General features: G+C 40.1%; 1 protein-coding gene across 1 annotated transcript in view; it reads right to left on the bottom strand.

The window, feature by feature from the left end:
* The window catches only part of AKAP13 (A-kinase anchoring protein 13), a 274,955-nt gene that overhangs the window by 117,477 nt on the left and 131,814 nt on the right, over positions 1-25,664 (bottom strand). The window contains exons 6-8 of the mRNA XM_080914648.1: positions 22,698-22,890; positions 13,617-16,644; positions 10,115-10,242 (exon numbers count right to left, since the gene is read on the bottom strand). Coding sequence (XP_080770774.1) covers positions 10,115-10,242; positions 13,617-16,644; positions 22,698-22,890 — 3,349 coding nt within the window. The remainder of the gene's footprint in view (positions 1-10,114; positions 10,243-13,616; positions 16,645-22,697; positions 22,891-25,664) is intronic.

Here is a 25,664-nt window from a genome sequence, read left to right as displayed (position 1 = left end):
GACAGAACTCAGTTCCTCCTGTAGTTACCAGAACAGTATGTATGAGGAACGGGGCAGGAAGCATAGGAAAATACATATGTACATAAACAAGTTCATATAAATAAATATACCTAGTAAATGGTTATTTTACTAAATTAAAAACTAAGGACACATCTGACAAAAGTTATTATTTATTAAAAGAATGGGAATTAAAGAGAGTAGTAAGGGTGAATGTGATCAAAACACACTGCACAAAACTCTCAAAGAATCAACAAAAATACTTATTTTAAAAGAATAGTCAAAGGTACATTTTGTAAAAATGTATGTCAATATTTATTGTCCTATTACCGTAAAGACAGTGCAACAGTTAGCAAGAGTTGTTCAAATTTACTGTGTATATTTTTACAACAGACTAACTTTCAAGATTATTTTCTGACTGCCACTTTAAACTTCAGAGTTTAGTAGTTAACTATTACACTGTACCAGCTGGTAAGTGTTCAGAGAACAGTTTGCTAGCCCTTTCTTCTTTTTATAAGAGCATCCACTGTTACTGTACCCTTTCTCTGCTGGGGTGACACACTATAGGGAACCATAAGAAAAATGCAAGGAAGAAGTTGCTGAGCCCCCAGGTCAAACAACCTGGATCACACTACTGTGCTTGGCCTCAGATACTTAGGGTACTAAGTTCAGTTACCTGATTTCTGTTTTCCTTTTCCCTTTCTTGCTTTCCTTTTGACACCCCCAGGCTCCTACCAACTAATCTAAAAGAACATAAAAGAAGAATCACGGAAGCTTTTCACATTAGTCAGTTTCTGCAGAGAGTGGTATCAAATGACCAGTAGGGAAAAGTTCAAGGCTAAAAGAACAGCAAGACTAGCTCAGCTGAGCTTGGTAAAGGAAGACCTGTAATTCTAGTGAAGGCAGGAGAATCCAAAGTTCAACATCACTCTCAGCTACAGATCAAGTTTCATGTTAGCCCTGGCTAGGTTCTGTTAGAACCCTGTCCCAACATCCCCTCCAAACCCACATACACACATCAGCAAGACTGACTTTTAAGTCTTATTCATGAAAAGTTAAGCATTAATTCATTTAACCTTTAGCTTCTTCTCAAAGAGTCATGCCAAAAGACAGGCATATACAAAACTTCCCACTAGAAACAAAACAAATTTTGGTATGTTAAGGCACTTAGGAATTTATCTATTTCATCTACCTCAACCACTTGCCCTACAGTCAACTAAAAATACCAGAATCTCCCAGAATGAGATCAAAACTAAGCAAGCAAGGGTATCTCTGACACTAAGCTGCAGTTGACAACCACAATCTGTATTCCTAACAGGTTTGCTTATTTATTTATGAATGATATGGTCTTTGTAGCCCTGGCTGGTTTCGATTTCACTAATTAAACCAGGTTGGCCTCAAACCCAGATACCCCTTGCCTGCCTCTGCCCCTTGATTATGGGAATTAGAGGTGTGCCCCACCACATCTAGCAAGTGGCAAGCACCCCAGTCTTAACTAGAGCATGCATGCATTTCCCCTGCTGTAGGGAATTCCTTTTAATAGGTTCAGCTGCAGCAGCAACTATAAAAGGGCCATGTATGCATTTCATCCCTTTCTTGACTCCAAGAGGAAAGCAGAGTTTCAGACAAGAAAATCAATTCACTGGGTTTGATGTGAAGCAGACACAGCACCAGGCTCAGCACTAATGAGAGAGGAAGTCCAGAGCTCCAATACCCATTTCCGTCATTCTATTAGGGAAAGCTAATGACTCTTAAGGAACACAGCCTACTGTGTCATGTGTATGGGCATTAGGAACAGGAACTGCTCTATGGCAAAACAAAAGGGAAGCACATTAGACACACACATCGTGTTCTAGAACTGCAATGAAGACACTGACTCCCCATATAAAGAAAAAAAAAGAATGGAGAAAATTCTTGATTGAAATATTTCCACAGAATTGCACTTAAAATGTCTGACAGTATAATTAAAGAAACAGGAGGAGCATGGTCTAAACAAAAGACAATTCCTCTCAAGTTCACCTGGCCTGTATGCCAGTGCCCTTGTTGTAAAAGGCAGATATATCTGGTAACTACACAACAGCACCATGCCTAGGATGAAAGGAGATACTACCAACAGTATAATTTATAGTTGTAATTTCATTCTAAGTTTCTAAAGTAGAGGACTCATACATAGATTCATATATGGTTTCTCTCTTCCCTTCTGAGGCTTTCTAGAACCCTGGGCCTTAAAAGAGTGTAATGAGCAGAAGATATTAAGAGTAAATGAATTTCTGCCTTCAAGTAGAGACTGCAGACTGCATGGGTCCTGGGCTTCTCATCATACATTCCCCATCTCCTGAATGGCCTAGGCCCTGGTCCAATTTCCAACAGTCAGGACCTGTTTCTTCAGCAAGGAGAGACCAAACTCTCCTGTCTATAAGCCCTTTGCTTAAAAAGACATTGGTCAAATGGCTCAAGAGAAAAATGAATTACAATACAAGAAAGGCTGGTTAATAAATTAATGATGTCAAAACAGAACAAATTGAGTTAGGAAAGAGAATGCATTAGGTAAAGTGCTTTGCATCAAGATGTGAGTTTGATTCCCCAAGCCCATCTTTGTCTGTTTGAACTGTGTGTTGGGGACAGGGAGGCCAGAACAACCTCCTCATGTTTTAATTAAAACAAACAAACAACAACCCAGACGTACACACACTTTTGTATTAGCACCACAGAGGTGAAGAAAGGCAGATCCCTACAGCTTGCTGGCGGCCAGTCTCCCCTCCTTAAATTCCAAGCCACTGAGGGTCTCTGTTTCAAACAACACAACAAAAACCCAAAACCCAAAACCCAAACACATGGTAGATGGGGCCTGAGGAAGGACGTCTGAAGGGTGACTTCTACTCTTAATATGTGTATAAACACAAACTTACAAACACATAAAAAGAAACAAAACTGACCAAAACACATTTCCCAGAAGTTATTTTCATAGCAGCAGAAGACAATGGGTGTTGGAAAAGAGATCCTATCCCTCTGCTCTGCCCAGGTCTACCAGATTATCCTGAAAATGGAAAGCACACTGCTGTTTCTCTTCTCACACTGTCAGAAACATCAGTAAGCAAATCAGAATCGGATGGGACTCATGCGGGCTGCTCCTTTGGAACCCATGGTGCCTTCCAGGTAGATTGCTACTTCTTGTAAGATTCAAGGATGGCAATATATAACATGCATATATAAAATGAAAGATGCTATAATCTGGGAAGATAAAATGGATGGAATTCCCACCCACCCGAGACAGGGTTTCTTTGTGTACTATTTTTGGCAGTTTTGGGTGTCCTGGAACTCGCTTTGTAGACCAGGAGGGCCGAAAACTCACAGGGATCTGCCTGCCTCTGCCTCCCGAGTGCTGAGATTAAAGGCATGTGCCACCACAACTGTGGATGGAATTTTAAATATATCAAACTCACTTGACAGAGTGATTTGCATATGGCCTAGTCAAAAGCCTCCAAGAACCTGTAGCAGATGGCAATTCACTAAAAGGAAGTATTATAAAATAAGAGTCCAAGGGGAGTCTCCAATTAAAGTACACATTTCTAACTGGTCTCTCTAGGCAATAAATGATTCTTAAACTTTTACTGTTTACTCCCTAATCCCCACTTCTTCTACTGAATGTAAGTTTTCCAGATGCAGGGCCACCACATTTAAGTTATATTACTAGATTCTATATAGGAATGAGTGTATCCATGCATATGGATGCATACAGGCTGGTTAAGCAAGCGTGTAACACAAATTTCTTGAAGCTCAAAGCCAGATTTATACATTCAAATACTTTCAGGTGTCCACTATGCAACTACACTTATTCTGTTATTCCCAACACAAGTAGGTCAAATAGTTTGAGACATTTCTTTCAGCTACTATTAATAGTAAAATCTAAAGCAAAACATTTTCCAAGATCATATGTGAACAACAGAACAAATCTTTCAAAACCCCATCAGCTATCAATCCATACTACTTAGCCAGCACAGGATGGTACCTAAAGACAGAAAAACCAGGAAAATATATGTTTTGCTCAAATCTTCTTTTTGAGTTCAGAATAAGCCTGGGAATTTACATGTACATATAAAAATTACATATTTGTTGATAATATTTCACTAACTGCTATTCTTTCTCTGTCTCTCTCTGTCTGTCTGTCTCTGTCTCTGTCTCTGTCTCTCTCTCTCTCTCTCTCTCTCTGTGTGTGTGTGTGTGTGTCACAGGAGAGCTTTGGTGAGTCAATTCTCTCCTTTCTGCACACTGTTTCCCAGAGATGGAACTACAGGTATCCTTACACTGGCACCTTGCCAGCTCCCACTAGCTACTATACTTTGGTGTAAGCAAACTGTCCATAAAAGTGTTTCTATCTAAAGAAATTCTTAAATGAAAGTGTTTGTAGCAGTAAAGAGGAGATTAAGTTTTCATTGTATGAAGAGGAACACTGAAGCAGAAAGAGGAGCCTCACTACATGCTTCACATACTATCGAACACTTCTTATCTAAGAAGCAAAACAAAGCAGTTCCAAGACATATTTTATCAATAAATTGAACAGGAATTTAGGACTGGAAGCAGTTTTCCTAAGATCACCTCATGATAGTTCTTCCAAGTTTTCTAACAAAAATAATGTTTGTACTAAAGACTGTATTTTCAGCACAAATCACATAAAAACAAAACCACAGTCTTTAAAAAAAAGTAAATGTCCTTAAGAAAGGAAAATTTAGTATTGGAAGGTTGGTTTTAATAAATAACCTTAGAACTATATTTCGGTACTCAAACTTCTTATTATTGGTTTGACAATTTTCTCTTTCACTACAGCGTGAACCTGATAATGAAGAGGAGCTATCTTCAAGTCAGTGTATTTGAGCCAAACACAGAACTCAAGGAACATGATTTCTCACACACTGAACACATTACTAGGCACCTTCAGGACAAGCATAAAGTGATAAGAAATCTAACTGATCACTACTATAGCCTGGTACAGTCCAGTAATTTATTTCCGAAAGGTTTTTAAAAGCCCACAACCCAGTCTAAACAGTACATGTGATATATGAGTTAATTGAAAATGTAACTGCAGCTTATAAATGGCCTATGGTATATGGTAAAACTACACTGACTCCAGTCAGTTCAAGTAACCGAGTAGGCATTAAAACCCCAAGAGAACATGAGAAACTGAGCCTCTCCATACACAGCAAAGTCACTCAGATGGACAGATGGACTGTGATCAAACCCTCAGCTTACTGGGCTCCATTTACTCTCCTTTATGATTAGCTACTAGTCCTGCTGTCAACAGAATGCAGTAAGGATGAACAAGGAAACTGACTGCATGATCTTCACAGAGTGATGAGACCTACGTTCTGTTCTGTCTCAAAAGGCGCACGCGAGGACGAACACAATTCCTTGAAAACTCCTGGCTCTCTGAGGTCTAGGTCTGGACCCACCTGAACTCCATGGGGACAAAAACTAAACAAAACAAATCCTCATACAACTGAAGACTCCAAAGGGGGGAAAAAATCTTAAAAAACATTTAAGGGAAAAAGTGACTAGTAATTTGGTTGTTAACTAAAATCTGATCTTTATAAACCTGTTATGATTGTCCTTTGGTTCAACATACAAGAAATACTCTAACACTTACGAACTTATCTCATTTTTTTTTTTTTGACAGAACCATATGCCGTTCAAAAATTAAGAGCTAGAACAAACATTAGAAAGTATTAGAGACCAGTATATATGAGAAAATGAAGACCAAGAAAAAGTCAGTCAAGGTCAATTGAAAATGTTTGACCAGATATTAAGTAGGGTCCTACCATTATGGATGTTATCTCTGGGTGGTTCTACACAAAAGCAAGAGTTCTGCCATTATGGTTTTACAGTCTCAGATCGTCTGCAGGCTTGTCTTTCCTACAACTACACTGAAAATGTAGAGAAGCAGTGACTGAAAATTCTTCCCGGAAATTCTCCACTTTTAGGACTTAGGGCTAAGCTTCCCTGTGGCTACTGCCAGTCATAGCATTGCACTCAAAAGGAGTAACTATGGGGGAAGAAACTGGCTATCTTCAATGTCAAAGTGTGTGTAGAGAAAATTTATTAGCAACTCAGAAAGAGGTCAATTTGCCTTTTTCTGGGGGTCGAAAAGACCAAGAACATATATGTAGATATGATGGCGGACATGTTCTTTAAAGTCCGTAGAAACTGAAAACGCTCAGTAGAGTAGCAGTAGTGAAAGTCATCTTGAAAGTGTTATGAGGCCTGTGCTAATTTGCTGAGCAGTCCAGGAGGCAGGTAAGTTCCTCATGCACTGAGCGTGAAGCCAACAAGAAGCAGACACGTTTTTAGTTCTACTCTTGGACATGTGGAAACAAAAGCTTGTCCCTCAGGATGAGAGAGAAAACAAGGTGTTCCCATTAAAAACGATGAAAGAACAGAGAACTCTAGATGATGTTAATAGGAAGCAATCCTAGATGAAGACGGCAGTGATCACAGCTTTGAACACTAAATGTAATATTGTATAAATAACTAAGAATAGAAATTCAGATAATCTGACGCCTAGGTATATATCTACAAAAAAGGAAAAATTCTGGCTGAAAGTATTTTCTTGATTTGGGGAAATGTGTTAAGCCAAGAGGCACATTTTCCCAGTAACCTAATCTTCAACATATGGGATTTAATAGTTGCCTTTGAATGTATTTGCTCTAGAGTGTCTGGCTGCTAGGCCCATGGGCATCCTGACAAGATACACTGGCTTTCAGGATTAACTGTTCCACATGGCTAATAAGCGTAGGCAGTGAGCATTTGGGAAAGAAATTATTTCAGAGATCCTCAATGAACAGATACTGGAGTGAAGCAAGCTCTTCCTAAATGAACTGGGCCATGAATAAAAAGTCACCTTGATACAAGGACATTTTAGTTTACTGCGAAGGGGGAGAGAAAGCTGGATGTGAAATGTTTTCCTGACTCCAATGGAGTACACTCTCAGGGCTAAATGGGCCCCAGACTTCTGCCTCTCCAAGGACAAACACAATACCATCTCTCTCAATTCCAACTCGGCATAGAGCACTATACCTTTCACCCCATGGAAGGAATGGTGTAAAAGGTATAGTGCTGTATATAAGGTTCTTTCAACTATATAAGGTCCTTTCAACTTTTCAAGGTCTCAGAAATAAAACAAGTTCCACATCTCGCAAATTATCATATGATACGACTCCTAAAGCTTTGATTATGTAAGCCAAATAAAAAGGAACAGAGCCTGATTTAAATGAAGAGGCTATCAGAATCTGAAGTCGTTAGGTAATCCAATAATAGTAACGTTAAGCTGTGGCTGTGTTTGTATGCCAGATGGTCCTGAGGAACTCCTCCTTGAGGGTCACAAGGCAACAGAAGATAATCTAGAGACCTCTGAAATTAGAAAGTATGTAAGAAGAAGCAATGCTGAAGACTGAATTATAACTACTAATAAAATACCAACGATACTTAACATATAACGATCATGAAGTGCTATATGTGAGTGATTATTATGCATACATTAACAGATTTGCCTTCTGGATGGTGAACAATTTTCAACCTAGACATTCTGAGTAATTTAACATACAAGTTTTCCCCAGGACTACGTGGAAGCACCAATCTTACATTTGCCTAATTTCTGTTTGTACCATGATTTTAAAGCACTTGTCTAAAGTCAGTCTTCTAGCACACAGTTAAATAGCCTAAAGAGTAAGAAATATGGACAGCTTGTTTTGCAATTCAAGCATCAGTTCAATGGACTAAGAAATCAACCATAGGTTTCTCTTCAAACGGATTCTATATTTACACTTACTACTAAACTGCCACAAATTCCCTATCATTTTAGACTTGCGGGTCATCAGACAAATGGGTTTTTTCTGTTTTCTAGTTGGAAGAAACGAGTCAACAAAGCAATAATTCAATGAAGCAATGACTGGCCTATTCCCAAGGCCAAAACAAAGCCTGGTTATGTGTCACAAAGTTTGGATTAAGTAACATTAAACATATGCCACTCCACCCCCTACAATCACTACAATCACAAACTCAGTCAACCCTTTCCCAAGTACAGACACTAGAACGTGAAGGCTACATTGGTGAACAGAAATGAGAAAATTGAATTAAAGAGACTAAGGCAAAAATCTAGTTCAGGACAGACAGAATTCTCTTACCCAATTCACAGAATGGTAATCAGGGGTTATACCACAGAACAATTTTGTTGTTGTTGTCTATTAAGACCATGTATCTATATATATAGCCCAGATTGGCTTTGAATTAAAGCAATTCTCCTGCCTCAGCCTCTCAAATACTGCCATTACATGGGTGTAACACCATGCCCAACTTAACATTTTTTAAAAAGAAAAATAGAGTAGAGGGAAGGGAATGAAAAAACAAAGTCTGCTTGCCTGCCTGCCTTGCACTGGCACGCAGGATTTTTCGTTTTGTTTTGGTTTTTGACAGAAGTTAACACACCCCTCGCTGGTAGCCTACTATTGGCTTTGTATGGCCCATGAAAGAAAGCTCTGAAAGCAGATTCTATATATATTAGTGATTGAGCAAAACTATTCATTGTTGTGAACATCATATGGAATTCAAAATTCAGTGTCTATAACCAAGGGTGCACCAAAGCACAGCAACAGTCATTCATTTAACTATTGTCTACTGTTGCTTTCTCACTGTGATAGCGAAGACTATATATACGTCCTGCAGAGTCTAAAACTTTCAACAGACCTTAGTTTTCTCCTGATTCAGTGAGAATATAGTCAGTAGATAAAAGAGAAGAGCTGAACTGGGAAAGAAAGTAAGACACACAAAACGTTGAAATTTGTGTTCCTGGGATATCCTTTCAGTGCACATCAGACAGAGCAAGTCTGGGTACAACAGCAATGGGAGATGTGAATGGTCAGACTTTGATCAAAATGCTAACCACACTGCCAGGGAATAACACTGCCTTATGAAGGAGCTGAAGAGATGGCTCGGTGGTCAGGACCTTGTGCTCCTCTCCCAGAGAACCCGAGTTCCATTCCCAGCACCCACATCACTTTAGCTCCATGGGATCCAACACACTCATGTACAGATACACCCGTCCTCCAGCAATTAAAATCATAAATGTCTTTAAAACTGAACATTAAATTTATAATAATTACATGGCTCAACGGTTCCAATGCTGGGTACACAAAACCATGTCTACATAATGTATGTCATAGAAGTCACATGGTTTCTAATAGCTCAAAATGTAAAGCATTTCAAAATATAAACCATCTTTACAACGAAATATTATCTGGCAATAGTTAATGCTGCAACATGAATAAAACATTAAAATACTATGCTAAGTCACTGAAACTAGACAACATGAGCACATGCTTTATAATTTCATTCGTATTTAGTTCAAGAATGGGTAAGTGGATAGAAAGAGAAATTAGATTCCTGACTGCCAGCACACACGTTACATCAAGAACATAAACAGTCAGGCTGGACAGATGGATGGCTCAGTGGTTAAAAGCTTTGGCTGCTCTTCTGATGCCCTCTTCTGGGGCCACTGCATACACTGGTACATAGACACACATGTGTGCAAAATAAACATATGTATGAATATATCTCAGAATATGAAACGTAGGCAGTGATGGGTGCATGATTCTGTAACTGTAAAGAATGACCAAGCATATTTCATTTGAATGGTGGTTTTGCTAATGTGTTAATCCTCATGAAGCTGCCAGAAAATTATTTACTCAACTGCCTTTTTGCTAATAATGTCATTCTTCATATTTCAGATACTTGAGACTGAACTTCACAATGGAGACATACAACGAACAAGCCAGGTCTAAGCAGGTGCATGGATGCCCTTTAGTGGGCATTCTCACTGCATCAAGATAAAAGTAATGACCAATTTCAAAGTTTTGTGCTCACAGAGAAAATGTTTTTCACTGGAATCTCCGAAGGATTTGTGTAGGAGAGATCACTCCAAAACTATGAAGACACGAATACAAATTTTAACAATAACATACCGCTCGTTCCAAAAGCAGAACAAAAAAGAAAGGGTAAAAACCTCTGTTCTATCCCATCCTATAATAAAAACTGAGGTTGTAGATCAAGTTGAACACATGATGCCACTTACCGCCTGGGTCCCCGGGGCTTGCTTCATCTTGGGTGTGGCAGCTCCATTTCCTACGCCCTCCTCTTCACAAGCAGCACTGATCTTACTCAGAAGATCCACTTCATCTCCAGCTTTGGTGTCTGGCATTTCTGAAGTGAACATGGGTTATTTAGAATGAGTGCATTTGATTAAAATAACAAAAACAAGAAGGTTCCTATGTGCTTTAGTATTTATACAACAAACCCCAGGTTTCAAATGCTTTGTTTGTTTTTCCATTAAGCGACAGGAGTTGGTGCCATCTCCGACCCCATGCTGAGCTACTCCTCATCACATGGTTCTGTGTCTGATTCCCAGATTTTTAAATGAGGCTAGAGCTAGCAATGGTTCTGTTTATTGCCTGCCAAGTACCCATTTCATCACTGCCTTCTCATGGAAATCTATAAACACTCACGTGTCAGTAAATTCATGAACTGCAGGGTGCAGACTAACAATTGAAACATGGCAGTCTATTTTGGACACCATTGTAGCAAAAGGTATTGGACAGTGAAAACAGACAGCCACTGAGAATGAGGTAAAGCTTCTGGGACTAGAATCTCTTAAAAATATGTTACCGACCCTGATCTATGCATAAATTTAATCAGTAAGACTGGACAATTTCAGTAAATTATTTTTTAAACTATTATTTCTTCCAAAAGCAAAAAAAAAAAAAAAAAAAAAAAAAGATAAAACAAAAAAAAAAGAAAAAAAAAAAAAGAAAAGAAAACTAACCAAAAACGGAAACAACAACAACCAGAAACACTTATCCTTTTGAAAAAGGCTTTTTAATTGTTGTTTTGTTTTAGTATTGAACAGTCTGTCCCCATTCTGACCATGCACCCAGCAGACCCTACAGTGATAGTTTCCCCTACTGAGCTACCACATGGTCAAGGGAAAGCAGGAAGTGATAATGACGGTCAAGGCAAATCTAGTCTTCTGACACTTCTTTAAAGGGGAAAGATTGACTGAATAGTCATAATTTACCCTGACGTTCCAAATACAAATAGAAATGCTGGTACATTTTCATGTGGTTGCTGACAATCCAGCAATGATAGTACTCTGGCAATAAAACTCCCTCTGTCTAAAATACCAAGGTTTCTCTCATCCAAGAATAAAACATTAAGATCATTCACTCTAACAGCAAGTGTGACCCTCCAAAAGGTCTTAGATTGTGAAAGACACATTCCTAACAAAAGAATATTCAAAATTCTATCTCTTCTTTTATAATTATACAACCTTATTAGCAATTTTAAATAGGTAGTCATGTTTGCTTATCCAGAGAATTAAAATCTGTTAGCTTTCATACAATTAAATTTTATTTTAAAAAATGTTTAAGGAACCCCTTTACAAAAGTCTCTTGAGGAAAACATTTCTAAGAGAATGACTGTGTATAAAGAGGGGTATGGCTACGGTTTTTATTTTATTCAGGAACGTCGTTTTTTAGCAGAAACTCAACTTTCCCATACCCAATCAATGGAAAATATGTACCAGCTACAACAGTAAACACTGATTACCAAGACTGCAGGATTGGCTTAGTTTAGTCAAACACCAACAGCCTTGGTTTGCTCAGCACAGTGATCAATCAATGTTTTTGAAGAGGCAAAGGTTCACATTCCCTTCTAACAGGCTTCTCCCAAATCAACAGCCAACTGACTCACAAAACAATCCAAGGACGGAATGCAACCTTCACAAAAAAATACCCATGGCTATGAGATCACACTTAGGTGCTTTTTTTTTTTTTTTTAAAAAAAAAAAAAAAAAAAAAAAAAAGGCGATGTGACCAGGGACTTTCCTCAACCCTGGCTGTTTCGTGAAGAGAGCACCGATGTCTTCACCAGTGGCTACTTGTTTTTTTTGTTTGTAGCTGAAGGATGAACACCAAGTCTGTTATGAGTCCTTTTGGTAACAAAACAAGTAACTCATTTACAAAGTATACCAACCCCCAAATCATATTAACTTTAAAAACGTCCTTCAAATTTACCAGTTATATATACTTAAGAACAGAAGTCTAAGACTCTGCTGGTTTCCTTTTTCTTTTTCTTAATCTTTTCTGGTCCGGTGCTACAGACACACACTTCATAGTTCAGTTACTAGGGTCAAACTGTGAACAGAACGAGAAGGAGGAATAATCCTATGCAGGCTGGCCAAGGACAGAGCACCCGAAGAAAGGAAAACAGACAGGCATCAGCTTACAGTCACTCCCATGCTTCTGAAATGTCAACCTGCCAAGGTCCCCAAAATAGACTTGTTGTTATGCCTGTTTTAAAAAAGTTAGAGACCTCATTTCAGTGTTGAGATAGAAGTCAGCCTAAAACAGTTCTCAATCTAAAAACTGAAGTCACTACAACCCCCACCTTGGCTTCCTTATGTCACATGGCTGGTGCTCTGAAAGTTGGGGTTTAAAATGACTAAAAAGTCCTTCATCTGGACATAGTACTTACTGTGTTTAAGCCCCCTCTCCAGAAACAATTTATTTTTGTTCATCTCTCTCCAAATCCCATACCCACGATTCTAACATGTACTACACTTAAAAGCACTGTCAACAGTGAAAAAAATCTATCAAAAAAGCATCAGAACCACAGAACAGCTGGTAGCATGTGGCGGTGGCATACAAGTTTACATCCAACTGACCTTCAGGACTTCAGAAGACAAGATTGACAGCCATTCTGACTGCAGTTTCAGCTTCAGTCTCAAAGGCCGTAAGAAGTTCTATTCAGTGAATGCATTCCACTGAGCAATGGTGGCTTCTCTCCGCTCTCTCCGGACATAGTTACCCATCGATGGAACAGGCTGCTTGTGTTGAGCAATCTGCTCAGTGCAGCTGCTTCACCGAGATAAGCAGACACCAGGTCTGCCCGGTGACAGCAGCAGAGCAGCCTGGGCTTGGGCGGAAATCCTGTATCCTATCCCCTGTGCAGTGCGGGACCCTGAATTCACAGACTCTGCCCAAAAGTGAAGCAGCAAACCTGGAGGTCTGTTTCTCAGGCAGGAAAGGGAGGAGTACACACCCCCAACTTAACCAGTGACCTAATATCACTGTTTTAGATGTTCATTCAATACAGTCCTTCTCAAAAACAGCTGTTCATGAAACTGGCCCAACTTTAAATTCTCTTACAATACAGACGACTTGGAAAACTTTCCAACTTGCAAACAAAGCTTACGTTCCGGGGTTCTAAAGAAAAGAACTAAGTTGTTTGATTATCTAACGCTGACTGAGATCCAGGTACTGTCTTCTGGATTTAGAAACTTCAATGGCTCCAGTGTGACAGAGAATGTAGGCTTTAAGAAAAAAAACAGAAAAAAAAATAGAGCTTTGTGCCTATAATACAGGAAGTAAAATCTGTCCAACCCAAGATGACATGTGTTTCCTGACAGCAGTGACTATTAACTTGGCAACATACATGACTGAGCAAGCAGGACCTGAAACCAACATCGACATTCTAGTGCATAACAGAGGCATGCTTCTTAAGCTGCTAACTTTATAAACTGCTTTGCTTACCTGCTGGCTCCGGCCTGCTGACAGGTGGCTCCTCTGTCTCAACAGCATCGTGTTCAGTGGTTTCTTTGAGAGTGCCCTCCATCTGTAGGGTCTTCCCAGGGAGGAGAACACATGTAGTCTCTGCACAAGCATTCTCTAGCTGCCGAGTCTCGGGACCGGACAGTGATGGATTATGGGTCTCTACTTTGGTCATCAGTGTGCTGGAGGCCGTGACTCGCCTGATGACAGCCTCCACTATCCTAGTGGCGGTCTCCTCTATAGAGTATGCTCCAGAAGGCACATCTGTAGCTTGTGTGGAGACCATTCCAAGGACAGTGGTGGCATTACTTTCCTCTCCTGGGACGAAGGCCTGTGCCACTTGCTTCACGTCAGCTTGAGGGACACTGTCATTGACAGCTGAGAGCCCTGTCTCTGTGGGGAGGTCCCTGGCAAGAGGCTGCATTGTTTCTTCATCGTTTGGGGTCTCTTTGCATTTACTTGTGGCACAGCTAAAGTCTGTTCCCTCCAGTTTCTCTCTCTTGCAATCAAGTGGTTCTAGCTCTGGGGTTATGGCTTCCTGTAAGTCAGTGACAGTGCTGTCCAGTAAAGCTTCTGGAAAACCTGGAGTTATTTTCTTCTCTTGGTTTAACAACTCTGAGACTGGGATGTCTCTGATGTGGTGTGCTGTATCCTCTCTTCTGGGCTCAGCAGTAGTTGGTAAAGCATCAGCCTCTTTACCATCCTCCATGGCATTTCTGCTTACCTCGCCAGCATTGCTTTTTCCTTGGTCCTGAGTGTTCTCCACACCACTGGGAGCCTCGCATGCACCTGGCAGCCGACTTGGCAACAGAGATGAGCCACTCTGCTTTGAGTCGGCAGACAGAGTCGTTCTTGGTGGCACCAGGCTCTTTACAGCTCCACCTTCAGTCAGCGGGGAGACTTGTGGGGCCGCTTCCTTGCTGTGTTTAGTTTCTGTTTTCAGACAGGCAGAGGGCGTGTCTGGTGAGTTACTGTGCTGCAGTGCTTTCTCCCCTGCACAGAGGGCCGACATAGGTTTTTCAGGAAATCTTGGTATCTCCTGCCCAGGAGATGGTGTTCGCTGGTCTTCCCTGGACATTTCTGAAGAACGCATGTCTTCCTTAACAGAAAAACATCTGATTGCTTTATCTTTGCCACCCTGCTCCAGAGCTGTGGAACTTTCTGGAACCACTACACTGCTACCTTCTTCAGGCAGAAGAGAGTCAGAAACCAAAGCAGCTTTATTCATGCTTTGTAGAAGAGAGTCGTTCGGCACTTCAAGTGCTGCTGTTGGGCTGGAACTCCCCTGTTCTCCACCAACGCCCACAGGGCTGGTATTCCCCATGCTGGTCTGAAGCTCTACAGCAGAGGGTGTAGGTGGGCCAGTGGCCCCATCTCCTACCTTATCCGTGTCATTCAAATCTCCTCCATCTGGGCCATCGCTACAAGCTGTAGCTCTATGGGGCTGATGAGTTACTGTTCCCTTTTCTTTCTGGGAGGGGACAAGAGAAAGTACGTCATCTTTGGTTACTGATTCACTCTCTGGATTGCTTGCCAGAGAGAAACTGCTGCCTGGAGGTGATACCTGGTCTGGAACTAGTTTTTTCTCAGTTTGGGGGACAACTGAAGGCAGATGTGGAACATCCTCAGGCATATTCATTAAAAGTGTATCTCGTTTCAAATCTTTTCCTTGAATCTTTGTATCTAAAACACAGAGATGACAAAACCCCACAGATTGCTGGGTAATTTTCACAGTGTCAGAAGTGACTGTGTCAGCTTGTGGCTCTTCTGGGCAGAGTGTGGTGCAAAGATCTTGCATGTTTGGCTGCACTGTTGTGCTTTCAGGCAGGCTAGCTTCACCACTGCCACGTTCTACCACCAACCCACCACTAGAAGTCACTGTGCTTTGCTGACATGCAGACTCAGCAGAGGGTGAGCCAGCTCCAGTTGTAGAACAAAGCAGCGCCAGGCTATTTAGGCTCTGAGCATGCACATTAGACTCTGAGTTTTGTTCTGGCATCCCATCTCTTGGCCCTGACATAGTTAAATCCAAGGGTGATGCTGTCTCAGAAAGGACTGCTAAGGGATTATCAGGATCTAGTCCACCTAAAACCTTGTCCTCTGTAGCAGCAGCAGGAAGCACTTGGGAGCTCTGGTCACTTGTGGTTCTCCCCTCACAGCCTCTCTTCTGGGTTTCCATTCCTGGATTTTCAGTGGGGATTTCTTCAGGACTCAGTGTGTTAGCACAAACGGCACTGGTGGCAAAGACATGGTTTGTGATATCAGCTTTTGCCACAGGTTCATGTAAAGCTTGAACAGCAGTTGCCTTAGCTGTGCTAACATCTGAATTCTCAAGTCTTTCCTTTGTGCCTCCCCCTACTTGAGGCTTATTGTTCTGGGTGGTAGCATTTGGGGTAAGTTGGCTATGTTCCAGTTCCCCTGCCTTTTCTGGGGCACCAACATCTGCTGAAGAACTGTTAGATAGCTCCCTTCCAGAAGAGTGCTGGCCTGCATCTGGTTCTGTGACCGGGACATCCTGCAGTACACTGCTCTTGCTGCTCACTGGCTGCTGACATGTGTCCGCTCCAGAATATTTAGTTCCAGTTACTTCGTTTCCGTTTCCACAGGCTGGAAGGCCTTCTCTGCCCTCCACTTCACAATCGAGTATGCTCTGAAGGCAGCTGTCTTGATGAGATGCAGACCTGGAATCCACGACAGATGCTGGCTCCGCCTCTTCCCCTTTTCTCCCCGCATCTTTATTTTTCTTATGAGAAGAGACGACATTTTCTTCCTCAACCACACTTGACAAATCACAGGAGCTTTTAGCCTGCCTCCCAGGACTCCCTTGGTAGCACAGAGTGCTCTTAGTTTCTTCAAAAGGAAGCTGCTGGTGGTCAGAAGGCTCTGGTGCACAGGGAAGGAACTGGCCATCTGTCTCTGGTACACTGGGCACACAAGATGAATCTTGTGCTGTCACCATTAAGGGCATGAGATTGTCCATCGGCTTCAAGTTTGTTTTCTAGGAGGAAATCAAAGATGCTTTAAAATAAACTGACTATGAAAAGAAAAGGGGAGGGGGACCTGACTAAGAGAAAAACGTATCACTAACACCTGTAAGCCAAGTCTCCTTGGACAAGAACTCTCTTTTCCTTCCAGGCCTTCTCAGTTAATATATGATGCACTATCCTCCTCCCACATCTATGTATCCACTGGGATATTAAATTTTATTTAGATTATACTCAGTGACTGATTGCCATACTAAAAAAGTTTTAAGACTAGGCCTCAAAGCCTTGTTTTAAGAAATCACAATGAACATCTTCAAGTGACAGCCAGTGAGCACTTAGCTCTTTACAGGAGTGGAGTCTATCCATCTGCCTCAAATATTAATGTAAAACCAAAATGTAACAAATTTTAGAAACCCTTTCAAGCAAAATATTCTGCCATGTAGTTATATCCTTCAACCCAACACACCTACACTTTTAGAATTAGACATTCTATGTATCAGTTTGATAAAAAGTGGGCTTTGGGGTATTCTTAAAGAAAATAAATCATAAACTACCACCAAAACCAAACTCTTAACTAGGGTTTTGCGGCTTAAAGGCACTAAAAGTCTGATCAAAAAATGGTTTTTAGAACCTTAAAATTTTTAGGCAATTTAGGTTTTTTTCACGTCTTTTCTGAGACTAGGAACTTGCTACATATACTGGCTAGCTACAAAATGACTCAATCCTTCTGTGTCTGCATCCTGACTACTGCTATTGTAGGCTCGTATTACTGCGCACAGTGTGAACGCTTTTGTGAAATTAACTATATGAACAAATTCAGCAAATAAGAAAAAAGGCTAAAATAATCAGTTTATCAATGTAATAAAAAATACACAATATTATATAAACTATCTATCTAATCTATCTTCTGTCCCTAAATTTGTGTGTGTGTGTGTGTGTGTGTGTGAGAGAGAGAGAGAGAGAGAGAGAGAGAGAGAGAGAGAGAGATGCAACATGAAGAAACTAAATAAAATTTACAGTTAATCAGAAGTTATCAATTAGTAAATAAAATAAAAGGGGCTGCAGAAGAATGCATTCTTCTCTTGCAGAGGCCTGAGTTTTCTATTTCTAGCACTCTACATCAGGCAGCTTACAAACACTGCTAATTTCAGCTCCAGGGAATTTGAGACCTTCCTATTTGCATTTATCTGCACATAGTCCCCAACAACAACAACAACAACAACAACAACAAAGCACACACACATACACACAACTAAAAAAATAAGTCTTAAAAATAAATAATATAAAAATATAAGAGATATACAGATAAGGCTCAGGAAAATAAAAACAACCAAATAAAGTTGCACCTTTGGTGAATTCATAGTATCAAAAGTCAGCTATAGTGCTATTTATTTGGTACATAATTATTTTAAAATATCTGTTCTACATTTCTTGTCCATTGCAATGCTTTTAAATATAGCCATTAGCACGTCTCACTTATCTGTTTATCTGTAAATATACTATGTCGTATATTATCAGATTCTTCCTGCAAATTAAAGCTATCATAAGGTTTGCAGAGAAAAGTATAATGTGCTATTCTTGCTAATGTACCTTTGTTAGAGTATACTAAAAACCAGATTCTCACTAAACATTTATATGCTGTATTCCTTAAAAGTATTCAAAGATTAGGCTGGTAACACTCCTTCTAAAAATTAGGACAGCTAATCAATACTTTTAATCAAGAGTGAACACAGCAGACCAGAGAAGTAGGCAGTGCTGTCTAAAGAAACAACGAGATATAGGAGAGTTGAGTTCTCTCAAATGATCACTCATTAAATAGAAGAGGAAAAGGCAATTTCCAAACAGTCTATTTATACAGGATTGACAGGCTAGAAGTAGACAGCATTCAGAAAGACAGAAGAAGGCTGGAAAGGTGGCTCAGTGGTTAAGAACACTAGCTGCTCATTCAGAGAACCTGGGCTCTATCCCCAGGACTCACATGAAGGCTCACAACCATCTGGAACTCCAGTTCCAGTGGATATAATGCCTTCTTCTGACCTGAGTGCACTGCATGCACATGATACACACACAAACATGGGATGCACAAACATGCATGAAAACCAAACAACAACAAACAAACAAACAAACAAAATCCCAAAAAGGAAATCCAGAAGGAATAAACCAGTTCATATCATTGTGGTGTAGGATTCTTTTGCCTTATTTGAATCAAAAGTAATGGCTCTGGCATTGGGCTGGCCCTAGATGACCTCAAAGAAAATCAGGCTGTTTCCAAATCAAATTAGCTCTGAAATAAACTGGTGAAAAATGACCTAAGCTTAGCTTTACAGATGCTACAGACTCACCCATGTGACATCCATACTATCCGCAATAAATGCTACTAAGAGTCTGTAATGGTTTTATGTCTGGCAACCATTTTATCTTCAATGCTTGACTGGATTATAAAATTCTTATTTTTCAGATGGTCTTTTTAACTGTCAACAATCCATGTAGATAGGCAGTTCTATCACCGTTCACTCAACAGCAGCAAAAAGGTTTTCCTAAAGAGTGAACTTAGAAATGTTGGCATTCTTTAGTTCTAAAATATTATACAAATAAATTCCTTTTTTTTTAATTCCTTTTTTTTAAAAACACAGATATTCTCTGTGTTGACATTTCAGATGTTATTCCCTTCCCCCCAATCCCATCTCCCCTCCCTCTTCTAGTGTTTCCATGAAGGTACTCCCTCTCCCACCTCAGCGTCTTGGCAATCTCCCATACTTGGAGAGCGAGCCTTCGTTAGACCAAAGGCCTCTCCTCCTACTGATGCCAGAAAATGCCATCCTCTACTATATATGCAACTGGAGCCATGGGTCTCTCCATGTGAATTTATTGGTTGGTGTTTTATTCTCTGGGAGATGTGGTGGGTTTGGTTAGTTGATAATATTGTTCTTCCCATGGGGTTGCAGAACCTATTCAGCTCCTTCAGTCCTTTCTCTAGCTTTTTCATTGAGGTCCCTTTGTTCTGTCTGATGGTTAGCTGCAAGCATCTTCCTCTGTATCAATATAGCTCTGGCAGAGCCTGTGAGGAGGCATCCATATCAGGTTCCTGCCAGTAAGCACTACTTGGCATCAGCAATAGTCTTGGGTTTAGTGGCTGCATATGGGATGGATCCCCAGGTGAGGCCATCTCTGGATGATCTTTTCTCCAATCCCTGCTCCTCTATTTGTCCCTTTATTTCCTCCTGAGTGTTTTGTTCTCCCTTCTAAGATGGACTGAGGCATCCACTTTCTGGTCTTCCTTCTCTTTGAGCTTCATAAGTTCTGTGAATTGTTTCTTGCGTATTCAAAGCTTTTGGGGCTAGTATCCACTTATCAATGAGTATATACCATGAGTGTTCTTTTGTAACTGGGTTACCTCACTCAGGATGACAGTTTCAAGTTCCATCGATTTGTCTAGGAATTTCATGAAGTTATTGTATTTAACAGGTGAGTAGTACTCCATTGTGTACATGTACCTCAGTTTCTGTATCCATTCTTCCGTTGAAGGACACCTAGATTCTTTCCAGCATCTGGCTATTATAAATAAGGCTGCTATGAACATGGTTGTGCATGTGTCCTTGTTAGATGTTGGAGCTTCTTTTGGGTATATGCCCAAGAGTGGTATAGCTGAGTCCTCAGGTAGTACTATGTCCAATTTTCTGAGGAACCGCCAGGCTGATTTCCAGAGTGGTTGTACCAGTTTACAACTCAACCAACAGTGGAAAAGTGTTTTTCTTTTTCTGCATCCTTGCAAGCATCTGATGTCATCTGAATTTTTTATCTTAGCCATTCTGACTGGTGTGAGGTGGAATCACAGGGTTGTTTTGATTTGCATTTCCCTAATGGTTAATGATGTCAAGCACTTCCTTACATGCTTCTCAGTCATTCGATATTCTTCAATTGAGAACTTTTTGTTTAGCTCTGTACCCCATTTTTAATAGGGTTGTATGATTCTCTGGTGTCTAGCTTCTTGAGTTCTTTGTATACCTTGGATATTAGACCTCTATCAGATGTGGGGTTGGTAAAAATCTTTTCCCAATCTGTTGGATGCCGTTTTGTTTTCTTGACAGTGTCCTTGGCTTTACAGAAGCTTTGCAATTTTATGAGGCCCCATTTGTCGATTCTCGATCTTAGAGCATAAGCCACTGGTGTTCAGGAAAATTTCTCCTGTGCCTGTGTGTTCCAAGCTCTTCCCCACTTTCTCTTCTATTAGTCATCCATTACAAGGAGATAAGGATGGGTCAATTTGAATTCTTTTGCATGCTGACTGCCAGTTGAACCAGCACCATTTGTTGAAGAGGCTGTCCTTTTCCCATTGAATGTTTTTAGCTCCTTTGTCAAAGATCAAGTGAATCATGTGTTCATTTCTGGTTCTTCAATTCTATTCTATCGATCTATCTGCCTGTCTCTGTACCAATACCATGTGGTTTTTAATCACATTTGACCTGTAATACAGCTTGAGGTCAGAGATGGTGATTCCCCCAGAAGTTTTTTTATTGTTGAGAATAGTCTTCACTATCCTAGGTTTTCTTGTTATTCCAAATGAATTTTGGAATATCAGTCTTCGGGCAGGCCTTGAGTCCTGATGGCAGTGACCCAGCTCTCTCTGGGCCAGAACGGCAAGATTCTTTTATTACTTTGGAAATTTTTAAGAACTTAGTTTAAATAACCCAGTCCTCTATGCTAGAAGACGGCCCTGTGAGTAAAAGCACTTGCCGTGCAAGCATGAGGACCTGATTTTGAACCCCCAAACCTAGAAAAAAGGAGAGCTGACTTCTAAGTATTGTTTTCTGAGTTCCATAAACATGACCAATAATGAGACCATGTGTGCATATGTGTGTGAGTATATATGTATGTATGTACACACACAGACAGAAAATTTTTGTCATACAATATATTCTGACCATGGTCTCCCCTTCTCCCAACGCCCCAAATCCACATGCTTTCATTCTGTCTCCTATTAGAAAGCAACAGGCAACTAAAACAAAATATATAAAATTAAACAGAATAAAAACAAACAACTAAACAAGTATAGGAAAAAACAAGCAGAAAGAAGAGCCAAGATAAAAAGAAGTAGAAATATGCAGAATCAAGACATAAGCATTTGCACACGTTCCCTAAAAACACAAAATCGGAAATCATGAAATAAAAAGAAAGTACCTGCAATTTTTTTTTATTAAATGTCTAAACAAAAACTGAGTGTTTTGTGTTGGCCACTTACTGCTGGGCATGGAGCCTTTCCTTAAGTATGGTTTGTATAGCCAGTGGGATCTTATTAGAAAACTAACTTTTCCTTCGTGAGCAGTTTCAGTTGACAGGCAGCTTCTGAGTTAGCAGAGATGGCGCTCGTGTCCAGTTTCCCTTTCGGTGCTGGGGTCCCATCTGGCTTAGACACACGCAGGCCCTGCACATGGCACCTTTGAGTTCAAATTCGGTTACAAAGCCTTTGGTCTACAATGGTGACCAATATGCAAGGTACACTGCTCCAGTAATGGCATCAAAGTTGTGTCAATAAGTAGCTGAGGCAGGATTACAAGGTGGGAAGTCAGGCAGAGACTGAGAGGAACTCTGGGAAATAGTGAGGGCGGGAAGATTCCCTGTCTGCACTGGAAGTTGGATATATAAAGCTAAAGAGAGGGAACTGGCCAAGTGGCAGACATAGTACAGTATAAATGGGTTAATATACGTTACAGCTAGTGAGAAAAGACCTAGCTTATGGCTCAGGCTTTTATTTTAATAAATAATAAGCCTCTGAATCATTACTCAGGCCTGGTGGAAAAGCCAGTGGTTATACGTTACAGCTTGTTCAGCTCTTATAGAACCCTAGACTACCTGCCCAGTGCCAAGCCTTTGCAATTTGATTCAGGCGTTTCTCAACTAAGGTTCCCTTTTGCAAAATGACTCTTGCTTGTGTCAAGTTGACAAAATACTAACCGGTACAGCAACAATGATACTAACAATGCTTTATAAATTTACATTCTAATTATAGCAAGACTCAGTTGGGGAGGGGCACAGACACTCCTCACTAAAAGTGAAAACTCTCCCTTACCATTAGCTGCTGTTGGATATTCATCAGTTTAGAAATATGTCCAGTACAACTGTCTCCATGGGGTTCTTGATGTGATTCGGATTCAGAAGTCAATGTATAGATGTCCAATTCTCGATGGTGTCTCACTGAACAGTCGCCATAAGGGATTTCATAGGATAAACTGCTCCATGAATCTGGTTCACCAGCATTTTCCCTGCAAGCAAGCAATCTTTTGTTAATATATAAATTCTACTAGCAGGCATATGTTTAATCTTCTAAGAATGGAGTAATATTTCTGATTGCTCTCTGGGCCTTCAGAACAGAAAATGGGTGTATGCAGCCCCAGTGACTCTAGGCTATGACAGGCATCTCTAGCTTCCTTTCCCTCTTTACAAGAGAACAGAAATGGCTTACTTAAGTCAAACCTAAAAGAAAATTTCCTAAGAGTTTTGTTTTGACCAAGACAGGGAAGTCTGGAATCTTTAATTAGTTAATATCACGGTAATAATCAAATAATGAACTGTAAGAATGGTGGCTTCAGCCTGGTTTTATAGTAACAAGATTCATTAAGACTGGATTATAACCAGGTTACACTATATGCTAACACAATTCAGCTCTACTAGAAGGGAAGAGGCAGTTACCCACTTCCTGTAAAATACTACTCTGAAATAAGAGGGAACATTCCCAAACTTCTAGTCAACTACACAAGGAAAAACTACAATGCTATACATACTATTCTCATGAACACATTAGAAAATCCCATCGTATATGAAGCTCTGGTTCTAGGAACATCAAGTTAATTCTTTTTTTTAACTTAGAAACTAAAATCTGGTTGTATGGCTCAGTGGTGGAACACTTGGCCACTTGGCTACCATTTGCAAGACCCTGGGTTTGATCTCCAGTACAAAACACAAAAAATATGAAAATAAAATTCAACTTTGCTCAACTCATAAACATACGTAAAGTTCATATGAGTAGAGACATGAATAACTTCCAGCCTAAGAGTAAAAACATGAAACTATTTTTCTGATAAATGTAGGAAACTTTAGTTTTAATAAGGAGAGCAGGCTTACTTAAAAACATTTTAAAACAACTGAACAGGGAATGAAGTAACAAGTTCTCTAATCAATGTTCTGTTACTGTATCCAACTAGGTTTGTTTCAAGACAAATGAGTTTCTTCTACATGGGTCACAGCCCCCTGACTTTACTTCTGCTCACAAGGTCCACACATGCAATGCACCTGACACACCAGCTTTATGAGGGGATCTAGGGCCTAAGGTAAACAGAGATAAAGCATGCAGTGTATCACACACTTTCATATTCCCACTGGCTTACTTTTTGCACACATTAAGGAGCCTCTTCTGTTTTGGGCGCACTTTTTGGAAGCTCTAATTGTAGGTGCTGTGTTCTTTCTTCGTTAGTCAGAGACCATGTATAATGCACAGAGCTGAGATTTATGGATTCAAATCCAAGTATTGAATTTCTTGCCTATATTATACAGTATCCTAATTTCTCTGTAACTTAGTTCTACAATCGGTTATAGGGATATGGTAGTTCAATCACTATTTGAAGAAATGGATAATGAAGGGCTAAGGACAGGAAGGGTTACTCCCTCTCCTGTGTCCACCCACACACTCTACCATTCCCAAAGCATGGAAATTATTTACATATGAACTCACTGCACTTTCTCATCTTAAAGTCACTTTTTTTGTTTAGTGTACTATGCATCCGCAGAGAATCTACTCAGCATTGTTTTAAGTAGAACCCTTCCTACATCTGCCATTACCGATTAAGTTGTTCCTTAGCCTTAACTTGTGCCTGGTTACCTAAAGTTTACTTTGGAAGCAGTATGCAATGATTTTATTGTAACTAAACCAAGTCTGGCAGAACACAAAAGCATACCTACAAATGCACTAGGGAAATTTTGTTCCTTTCAGTTGGTAATTAGGATGTCCTGGTAAAGATCTTAAAAAACAAAGCAGCAGCAACAACAACCGAGTGAGATGGAGACCTGCAGATAAAGGAACTTAAATAGTTCAGAAAGCTCTACAGAGATCTCCACCACTTCCTCCTCAACTCCCCTTTTAGACCACGGTGAGAAAAGGGTTTTGTTTTTTTTTTTAAATCAACTGCCATCTATGCAGTACAGATATCATTTTATTATTAGACAGTATTGAGTGTCTTAAATTGTTATATTCAAATCATCCTGAAAAGGCCTTCAATCTTTCAAACTTCTAGTCAAAGGTGATTTATACTTTTTTCAAACATTCTTGTGAGCTCCAAACTGTGTGTGGTTTCTAGTGTGGCTCCAGAAAACATTCTTCTGAGCTTAGCATGACTACTGTGGTTTAGTTATTCATCTCTAACCTCACCTGGGGACAAAGGACATGTGTCTTCTGAACAACATGTTTCCACTGTTTACTATACACACCTTTGGCACATTAGAGGTGCTCGGGTATTTGTCCAGATTCTACTCCAGAGGGGAAGAAAGTAAGAGTTACTTTGCTTCTGAGGTGTGTGGACAGATAGTCTAAAAATCTCCAAATGGCCCAACGTGTTAAGTACTCATGATTTAAAAACCAGAAGCAGTTGGACTGGAGAGATGGCTCAGTGGTTAGGAGCACTGACTGCTCTTCCAGAAATCCTGAGTTCAATTTTCAGCAACTATATGGTAGCTCACAACCATCTATAATGGGGTCCAGTGCCCTTTTCTGGTGTGTCTGAAGAAAGCAACAGTGTACTCATATAAATAAAGTCTTCAAAAACAAAACAAAACAAACTAGAAGCAGCATAAGAAACCTGAAGAACCTAATAACCCAATGGGAAAAGTTTGCATAAATGATTTTTGTAATGGTGATTATTGGGTTGCTAATAAAAGATGAAAATAAACTGTAATAGATTACACGATTTTGTTTTGTTTTCCTTTTTTTTTTTTTTGGATATTTTCTTTATTTACATTTCAAATGTTATCCCCTTTACCATTTCCC

Source organism: Micromys minutus (assembly GCF_963924665.1).
Source record: "Micromys minutus genome assembly, chromosome: 3".
Classification (NCBI taxonomy): Eukaryota; Metazoa; Chordata; class Mammalia; order Rodentia; family Muridae; genus Micromys; species Micromys minutus.
Note: the sequence above shows the minus strand (reverse complement) of the source record. Positions and strands in the feature narration are given on the sequence as shown.